Genomic DNA, 9,924 nt, shown 5'->3' with positions numbered 1-9,924 from the left:
AACTAATCAGGGTTATAATGAAAGCTTTAAATGGTAGTTACAAAAAAATAATATACATTCTAGGTAATAAATCTTCACTTTTTCCAAAGTTTTTCAGAAGCCTTGAGATTTGTTTTCAGATCACCTTAAACGCCTTTCTGGTATACCTGATAAGCACTACGATGAGCGTATTTGAAAGATCGTAATAATTGCTTGTACTCATTCATGTTTTTGGGCAAAGGTATCCGATTCATACATAACAATTTTTATTCAGATTTAAGCAATCGTAAAGGTGGCTAAATAGCCAGCGCTAAGGATTTCATTGTTTGAAAGCACACTAAGGTGATCTCCATCAATCATCAATAAATTTCTACGATCCCCCGGCTTCAATGACCTCCCAACACAATTGATAACGTGCCGCTTCTCATGTTTACATAAAAGAGCATAATGGATCGATTTGTTAGTGCTTGCAGCTTCCTCCGACGTGCCACATTTATCAGTTTCAATTGCACTAACACTAAACAAAGAGATAAGCATGTGGCCAGCTGGTTCTACGGTAGAGGTTGGAAAACTATGTTCAGAGGATCACTTCATTCTCTACCAAAATTAACTGTCGACTCAAAAAAAAACTCATGTTAGGCAAGAAGATGATTGACCATTATATTTTTTTGTAGATTATTTTCAACACTCGATTTGAATTTGTAACTGGAAACCACTGCTCTACAACGGGCGTCACCATGAGTATGAGAAGTTCCATTGCAATGAATGGCAATCTCGCTGGTTAGTCCCAGCGATCCCCTCAAAAAGATTCGCATCTTGTAAGCGAGCAGACGTGCAAAACAAACAGTCAAATTATGCAGATTGTGTTTATTATCGTGTTAACGAGCTTAATAGCGGCGGTAAGTAGGATTGGCTTTGGCCTGTTATCCACAGACAAATGGATCTTAAACGAAAGTTTTGCAGGCATCAGCCGGATGGAGGATACAGACGATTGATGACCTCATGCGGAATAGAAACAAGTGCGTCAAAATTTTGGACATGCAGGTCGATCTTCAGGAAGACTACGGTTTGTTTGACTTTCCCGATCGGGACTCGGCTAAATGTGTCATCAAATGTATTATGAACAGAATGGGGCTGTTTAACGACAAACGTGGCCCCCACGTAGGACGGCTTGTGAGGCAAATGAAGTACGCTTCGGTGTCTACGACCAAGGAAATTCGGGGTGAAATTCTCAACTGTGCTTATCAAGACATGGAAATGGATCCGGAGGATGTTTGCGAACGAGCCTACTCGCTGTATCAGTGCATTCAAAATAGTAACCTCCTGCTAATGAAGTCACCCGAATCAACGAAGACTTAATTGCCCTCGGCGACCCCTGTGACTTGGAACGATTTCACACCGAAAAACTGTGTCATTAGTGGTGAAAGCAATCATTTCCTTTAGTTTGATAAGAACGGAACGATCATCGCATGTTATTTTATTACTCCCTATTGTGATGGGAGTCATAAGTAGTCGATCACGCCACATTCATCTCCATGGTCAGTATTGAACGTAGCAGCAGCAGAAGTCAGCGCTCTCGAAGCAGGGTCCAGCAATCAAGCGATTGGAACGATCACCGAAGATTTGTTTTTCGAATTCTGAAGAGCCTATCTGGTGATAATAAATTCACTCTGTGGAAGCAGAATAGGTTCAGCGCGAATACTCATGAAACTTACAATAGTCACTATTAACCATTTTGCTATATTCTAATGTACCTTTTACTTTACTATTTTTATTCAGAACTAATTTAGATAATAAACCAAATGATTGATTTGAGAAATATATGGGTTAAATTATACAACAAGTAACATGACAATTCAATTTTCGTCCTCATCATATTCTGTTTTATTACAATATACCTTATAAGTTTGATTTTTCTTATAGGGTAAGGGAGATATTTTGGACCACCAGTTCGACGGCTCATATTTTGGACCACTGAGTGCAAATTCCTCTTGGTGGTCTAAAATAAAAGCCCGCGTAAGGGTGGTACAAAATACATTCTTTACCCTATTATTGATAAGTTCATGACTGTTTTTGTTTCATTGGTTGCTATGGGTACCGCAAAGATATTTTACCGAGATATTGGTATGAATAGCATTTCGTGAGCAAAGTACAGACAACAAACCTAAATCATCCGTAAATAACACCTAACTGTTCCATAAAACCGCTACCATAAGACCATAAAATAGTCCATGAAAAATAATGTTTACATTCAGAGTTCGTACTTTTCCTTTCGATGAGACGAAATAAAGCGATTTTCTGGTCGGAGGAGAATTTTTTCGGAGTTTGTAGTGATAAACATTTTTCTCCAACCCCTGTTTCATCTTTCCAGATTAACGAAAATCGTACCTGCTTGATGAATTTCTTTTGTCATTTCATCACTTTTATTAAGCTTATGCGGTATTTCGAAAAAAAAAAAATCGTTCCAGGTGGTTCAAAATGAAATTCCGCGGAATTTCGCGGAATTTTGATCATGGCGAAATCTGATTTCTTGAATCCAAAAATTTTGCTTAAAAAATAGCTTTTAACGTAATTTTACGAAATTTTGCGAAATGTGAAACGGAGAACCAAATCGACCACGTTCTAATCGGCGGTAAATTCTCCTCCGACATCACGAACGTCCGCACTTACCGCAGTGCGAATATTGAATCCGACCACTACCTCGTTGCAGTATGCCTGCGCTCAAAACTCTCGACGGTGCATAACACGCGTCGAAGTCGGACGCCGCAGCTTAACATTGAGCGGCTACAAGACGGTAGACTAGCCCAGATATTCGATCCGCCATTGGTAGCACCGCAACCGCTGCACTAGGCACGGTTCTTACAAACAAGCGTGAGGTGATCCAGAGGTGGCGGCAACACTAAGAAGAACACCTGAATGGCGATGTGGCAGACGAAGATGGCGGTTTGGCGATGGACCTGAGAGAACGCGTGCAGGACATAATTTTACCGGCTCCGGATCTCCAGGAAATCCAGGAGGAGATTGGCCCCTGGGGTTGACCAACTACCAGGAGAGCTATTGAAACACGGTGGTGAGGCACTGGCTAGAGCGCTGCACTGGTCATTACCAAGATTTGGGAGGAGGAAGTTTTGCCGCAGGAGTGGATGGAAAGTATTGTGTGTCCCATCTACAAAAAGGCGATAAACTGGATTGTAGCAACTACCGCGCAATCACATTGCCGAACGCCGCCTACAAGGAACTCTCCTAAATTTTATGCCGTCGACTAGCACCAAGTACGAGACGGGTTTTATGGGCGAACGCTCCACCACGGACCAGGTGTTCGCTATTCGCCAAGTACTGCAGAAGTGCTGCGAATACAACGTGCACACACATCATCTATTCATCAACTTCAAAGCCGCATATGATACAATCGATCGGGACCAGCTATGGCAGCTTATGCACGAAAACGGATTACCGGATAAACTGACACGGTTGATCAAAGTGACGATGGATCGGGTGATGTGCGTAGTTCGAGTTTCAGGGGCATTCTCGAGTCCCTTCGAAACCCGCAGAGGGCTACGGCAAGGTGATGGTCTTTCGTGTCTGCTATTCAACATCGCTTTGGAAGGGGTAACACGAAGAGCAGGGATTAATACGAGTGGTACAATTTTCAATAAGTCCGTCTAGCTATTTGGCTTTGCCGACAACATAGATATTATGGCACGTAACTTTGAAAAGATGAAGAAAGCCTACATCAGATTGAAGAGGGAAGCCAAGCGGATTGGACTAGTCATCAACACGTCGAAGACGAAGTACATGATAGGAAGAGGTTCAAGAGAAGACAATGTGAGCCACCCACCGCGAGTTTGCATCGGTGGTGACGAAATCGAGGTGGTAGAAGAATTTGTGTGTTTAGGCTCACTGGTGACTGCTGGGAATGATATCAGCAGAGAAATTTTGGGACGCATAGTGGCTGGAAATCGTACGTACTTTGGACTTCGCAAGACGATCGAATAGAGTTCGCCGCCGTACCAAACTGACAATCTACAAAACGCTCATTAGACCGGTAGTCCTCTACGGACACGAGACATGGAGGACCAACGCGCACTTCGAGTTTTCGAAAGGAAAATGCTGCGTATCATCTATGGTGGGGTGCAGATGGCGGACGGTACGTGGAGGAGGGGAATGAACCACGAGTTGCATGAGCTGCTGGGAGAACCATCCATCGTTCACACCAGGAAAATCGGACGACAGCGGTGGGCCAGGCACGTAGCCAGAATTTTGGACAGTAACCCGGTGAAAAGATTGTAGGACAAAAGGTCGGAGGTCAAAAGGTCGAAGGGCAGACGGTCGAAGGTCAAAAGGTCGAAAGGACAAAAGGTCGAAGGGTCAAAAGGTCGAAGGGATAAAAGGTCGAAACAAAAAATTGCGTCGAAAGATCGAAGAACAAAAGGTTGAAATGAAGAAAGACCCTTCTTTATTATTTTGTCTCCCTTTTAACCTCTATTTTCTTTCTTCTTTCTTTTTCCTTCTTCCTTCTTACTTCATATGCTTCTTTCCTTCCATTCTTCTTCCTTCTTTCTTACTTCTTTCTTCCTTCCATATTTCATCTTCTTTCTTTCTTCCTTCTTCCTCCCTTCTTTTTTTCTTTTTTTAGTTTTTCAGGAAACAGTATTTCTTCCTTCTTTCTTTCTTCACTCTTTTTGACTTCTTCCTTTTTTCCGTCTTTCTTCCTTCTTCCTTCTCTCTTTCTTCTTGTTTCCTTTTTTCCTTATTTTTTCCTTCTTTCTTCCTTTTTACTTCCTTATTTCTACCTTCTTTGTTCTTTATTTCCCCCATCCTTCCCTGTTACTTGCTTCTTCCGTCTACCTTATTTGTTTGTTTCCTGGTGTCTTCCTCCCTTCTTCTTTCCTTCTAACTTCTTTCTTCCTTTTTTTTTTCTTTTTCCTTTCTTCCGCCTTTTTTTATTTTCGTTTTTTTTTTCTTTCTACCTTTTTTCTTACTTATTTCTTTCTTCCATCTTTCTTCATTCTATCTTCATCCGTTTTTCCTTCTTACTTCTTTTTTCCTCTTTCCTTCCTTATTTCTTCTTTATTTCTTCTCTGTTTCTTCATGCTTTCTCTCTTTCTTCTTATTTCCTTTCTTTCTGCTTGTTTTTTATTTCTTCCTTTTTTTCCTTTCTTTATTCATTTATTTCTTTTTGCTTCTCCTTGTTTCTTCTTTCATCGTTCTTCATCCCTCCTTTTGTTCTTCTTCTTTTCTTCCTTCTTTTTTTCTTGTTGTTTTCCTTTTTTCTTCCTTTTTTCTTACTTATTTCTTTCTTCTTTGTTTCTTATTTCTTTCCTATTTTTCCATTCTCTGTTACTTGCTTCTTTTTTTTGCATCATTGTGTCTTCTCTCCTTCTTCATTCTTCCTACGTCCTTCTTTTTTCTTTCTTCCATCTTCCTTCTTCTTTCTTTCTTTTTTGTTCTTTTTTTTCCTCTGTTCTTCTTCATTCTTCTTTTTCCTTTCTTACCGTATATTTTTCCTCCCTCTTTCTTTCTATCTTTTCACTTCTCATTTTAATCACTTCTTCATTCACATTTCTCACTTGTCACTTTCTACTTCTCATTCCTTCCTTTTTACTTTTCACTTCTCACTTCTCACTCACTACTCACTGTTCACTTCTCACTTTTCACTACTCACTATTCACTATTCACTTTTCACTTCTCACTACTCACTTCTCAATTATCAATTCTCACTTCTACTTTACCTATGCTCAATACTCTTTTCTTACGTCTCTCTTTCCACTACTCATTCCTTGTCTTTTTGTCCTTTCGACCTTTTGACCTTCGACCTTTTGACACAGATTCCATTGAAAATGGTTCTCGACAACGGTCCGGGCACAGGAAGGTGAGGTACGCAGCGAGCAAGGTGGATCGATCAGGTGGAAGATGACTTGCGGACTCTCCGTAGACTGCGTGGTTGGCGACGTGTAGCCATGGACCGAGCCGAATGGAGAAGACTCTTATATACAGCACAGGCCACATTCGCCTTTGTCTGAATAAATAATAATCATAAATAATAACAGCTCGACGAATGATATAAAAAAATAATATTTGATGGAGTGAACAGAGCATTCACGGTAAAATGTAGAACCTTTTTTACTTCGATCTCTCTTCTTTCAAAAAGCTGAGATGGCTGAGTGGTAGCATGATTGGCGCTCACGCAGCACGCCAATGTTCGATTCCCGTCTGGAACTTTATGATTTTTTTTTCAATAAAACAGTCGTGTAGAAGTAATAGTGGATAAAGTTTCACCTGTGTTACGACACAATTTCACATCAATAATGATGCTCGAGGGTGTCGGTTTCGGAGCATCTAAAATTATATAGCTTTTTCGAAGTATGCATCTTTGCAGGGTTTCTGTCCGGAATTCTTGCAACTTGCCCTGCCCATTGTACCCTTCCGGTTTTAGCTACCTTCTGGATGCTGGGTTCTCCATAGAGCTGGGCGAGCTCTATACTTCGCCGCCACGCACTGCCAAAGATGGTCCCAAGCACCTGTCTCTCGAATACTCCGAGTGCTTGCAAGTCCTCCTCAAGCATTGTACAAGTTTCATGTCCGTAGAGGGCTACCGGTCTGATCAGCGTCTTGTACGGTGTCAGGCCATTAGGCCGAATGGTCATTACCCGAGCAGCACACATGTTGCACAAAAGTTTATGTGACCCACATGCAACTATATTGAGTTACACTTGAGTTGCTGCAACCAAATTGGTATGGATGGTGCTTCTAGGGTAGGCCGAATTAGCAAAAAGTAGCAAAAAGTGAGAAGTTCTTTCTTCATTTTACCCCTTCTTCCTTCTCCCTTCTTGCATCTTCCTTCTTTTATTTGTCTTCTTCCTTCTTTCTTCCCCCTTCTTCCATTTTCATGCTTCCTTCTTCCTTTTTCCTCCTTCCCTCATCCTTCTTCTTTCTTCCTTCTTCCTTCATCCTTGTTCTTTCTTCCTTCTTCCTTCTTCCTTCTTGCTTCTTCCTTATTCCTTATTCCTTCTTCCTTCTTCCTTCTTACTTCTTACTTCTTCCTTCTTCCTTCTTCCTTCTTCCTTCTTCCTTCTTCCTTCTTCCTTCTTCCTTCTTCTTTCTTCCTTCTTCCTTCTTCCTTCTTCCTTCTTCCTTCTTCCTTCTTCCTTCTTCCTTCTTCCTTCTTCCTTCTTCCTTCTTCCTTCTTCCTTCTTCCTTCTTCCTTCTTCCTTCTTCCTTCTCCCTTCTTCCTTCTTACTTCTTCTTTCTTTCTTCTTCCTTCTTCCTTATTCCTTCTTTCTTCTTCTTTCTACCTTCTTTCTTATTCCTTCTTCTATATTCTTTCTTCCGTTTTCTTCCGTCTTTCTTCTTTTTTTCTTTTTCCTTATTCCTTCTTCCTCCTTCTTTTTTCTTCTACTACTTCCTCACTTCGCACTACACACTTCTCACTCCCGAGTTCTCATTCGGCCTAATGACATTCGGCCTAATGACCCATTTGGCGCGGGGATGAATCTTTTTTAAAGAAATAAATTGACTGGAGTTGTTGAATATCGTTCCCCGGCTGTTACACCCGGATCTCCGCATGACACCTTCTAGCGCAATGTTGAACAACAGGCACGAAAGTCCATCACCTTGTCTTAGTCTCCGGCGTAATTCGAACGAACTGGAGTGTTCGCCCGAAATCTTCAAACAGTTTTGCACACCATCAATCGTAGCTTTGATCAATCTGGTATGCTCCCCAGGGAAGCTGTTCTCGTCCATAATTTTCCACAGATCTACGCGGTTTATACTGTCGTATGCCGCCTTGAAATAAATGAACAGATGGGACCTGGTATTCACGGCATTTTTTAAGGATTTGCCGTACAGTAAAGATCAGGTCCGTTGTCGAACGGCCGTCAACGAAGCCGGCTTGATAACTTCCCACGAAGTCATACACTATTGGTGACAGACGACGGAATTTGATCTGAGATATCACTTTGTAGGCGGCATTAAGGATGGTGATCGCTCGAAAGCTTGTCGCCTTTCTTGTAGATGAGGCATATAACCCCTTCCTTCCACTTCCCCGGTAGCTGTTCAGTTTCCCAGATTCTGACTATCAGTTTGTGCAAGCAAGTGGCTAGCTTCCCGGGCCCACCTTGATGAGCACGGCTCCGATACCAACTTGACCAGCTGCTTTATTGGTCTTTATCTGTTGGATGGCATCCTAAACTTCCCTCAAGTTGGTGCCCATCGTCCGCTGAACTGACGTAGTCCTCTCCTCCGCTGCCATGACTTTCAGTGCCTGTACTCTTAGCGCCATTTAAGGGCCGATGCCCACGTAGCGTTTTTTCAAAGCTGCGTGCACGCCGCGTCCACGCAAGGTACCCAGCATCAAATGGAGCAATGCACACGTAACCGTGTGCACGACTACATTTAATGCTGGGTACATTGCGTGGACGCGGCGTGCACGCAGCTTGAAAAAACGCTACGTGGGCATCGGCCCTAAGTGCTCCTCGTAGTGCTGTTTCCACCTTTCGATCACCACACGTTCATCAGTCAAGATGCTCCCACCCTTGTCTCTGCACATCTCGGCTCGCGGCACAAAGCCTTTGCGGTATGCGTTGAGCTTCTGATAAAACTTGCGTGTTTCTTAAGAACGGCACAGCTGTTCCATCTCCTCGCACTCCGCTTCTTCCAGGCGGCGTTTCTGAAAAAGGCTGGTCTGTTGTCACCCCCCTAGCAGGGACTATGTCCAAGGACTTGACGATCACTCCCCAGGCCATCTGCGAGTTGTGGAGCTTGCCTAGGATGTGGTGGGGTTTGACAGTGGGCCCTTTCAAACTTCTATAAAAATCAGTATGTATCCGCAAGAAGGCCCTACCAAAGCGACCGTGTGCCGCTCAAAGCGAACAAGCCCAATTCCTGGTGTCAATTTGAAGTTTAGCGGTCCGATAACTGTAAAACTGTTGCAACTATCGTATTGCAGTTAAAAAGTTAAAAAGCGTGCCTAGTAACCTCGCCTTGGTCACGACATACGACTCGATATAATCATGATTTGAGAGAAGGAAGTTTTGCCGCAGGAGTGGATGGAAGGTGTCGTGTGTCCCATCTACAAAAAGGGCGATAAGTTGGATTGTAGTAACTACCGCGCAATCACATTGCTGAACGCCGCCTACAAGATACTGTCCCAAATTTTATGCCGTCGACTTGCACCAGAACGACCAGAACGTGGTCTATCTGTAAGCAAGTGTTTTTTTTTCATTATTTTTTTTAATTATTATTTTTTTAATTATTATTTTTTTTACAAGGGAGAATGCATTTACACACTAACCCAGCACACGTGCATTGTAGTTGCCAAACTACCAAACGGAAGTGTGCTGGAGTGTCGGACTCGGCCGTACCGGTAATACCGACTAAACTCCCTTGGGCTTCGCCATCGTTTCCCCCAGGAACTACCTCCCAGTACTACTTCTGGGGGATGGCAGTACTTAAGTACTCGCTCATTTTCGCTCACACAGGCACCCGTCCCATGCGAGTCTTACTTGGATGCTCGCTCTATCGCACCCTCTAACACACCCTACATGCTCTGTCACACCCTGTGAGTCTGACTTGTATGCTCACCTCTTTCATTCAGTTCGCGCTAACACATACTACTCTAGTCATTCGACCTAACTCTCGCTCTGGCATCCCTTGTGGGACATTTTAATCAGGTTCCCACATCTGACCTACCATGTGAGTCTGACTTGGGTGCTCACCTCGCTCATACCATATGAGACTGATTTTTGTGCTAATTCCTTTCATACCATGTGATACTGACTTGAATGCTCACCCACACTCCACTGCCACGCCGCGGGGTATCAGTAGTAATAGGAACCAACATTCATGAGCTACTCTTAGCACAGCGTGTGCAGTCCATGCATACACCTATTCATTCACACTTCTGCCATGCTTCGAGGTGACGATCTCGGTTGTCACCCGCTGCGC

The 9,924-nt window shown here is 43.0% G+C and overlaps 1 protein-coding gene across 1 annotated transcript; it reads left to right on the top strand.

Annotated features, from left to right (window-relative positions):
• Window positions 1-638: 638 nt before the first annotated feature.
• LOC134208911 (general odorant-binding protein 99a-like) lies at window positions 639-1,839 on the top strand. The gene is made up of 2 exons (XM_062684875.1): window positions 639-878; window positions 943-1,839. The coding sequence occupies exons 1-2, from the start codon at window positions 834-836 to the stop codon at window positions 1,336-1,338; spliced, it is 441 nt and encodes a 146-aa protein (XP_062540859.1). The 5' UTR covers window positions 639-833; the 3' UTR covers window positions 1,339-1,839.
• Window positions 1,840-9,924: the final 8,085 nt, after the last annotated feature.

This window comes from Armigeres subalbatus, chromosome 1 (assembly GCF_024139115.2).
Source record: "Armigeres subalbatus isolate Guangzhou_Male chromosome 1, GZ_Asu_2, whole genome shotgun sequence".
Classification (NCBI taxonomy): Eukaryota; Metazoa; Arthropoda; class Insecta; order Diptera; family Culicidae; genus Armigeres; species Armigeres subalbatus.
The sequence above is the reverse complement of the archived record's forward strand: the minus strand, read 5'-3'. Positions and strand labels throughout refer to the sequence as shown.

Bases quoted from the DNA above. Each gene is read 5' to 3' on its own strand.
- LOC134208911 (XM_062684875.1), top strand. From the start codon at position 834: ATGCAGATTGTGTTTATTATCGTGTTAACGAGCTTAATAGCGGCG. The intron at 879-942 runs GTAAGTAGGATT...AAAGTTTTGCAG, and splicing joins TAACGAGCTTAATAGCGGCG to GCATCAGCCGGATGGAGGAT.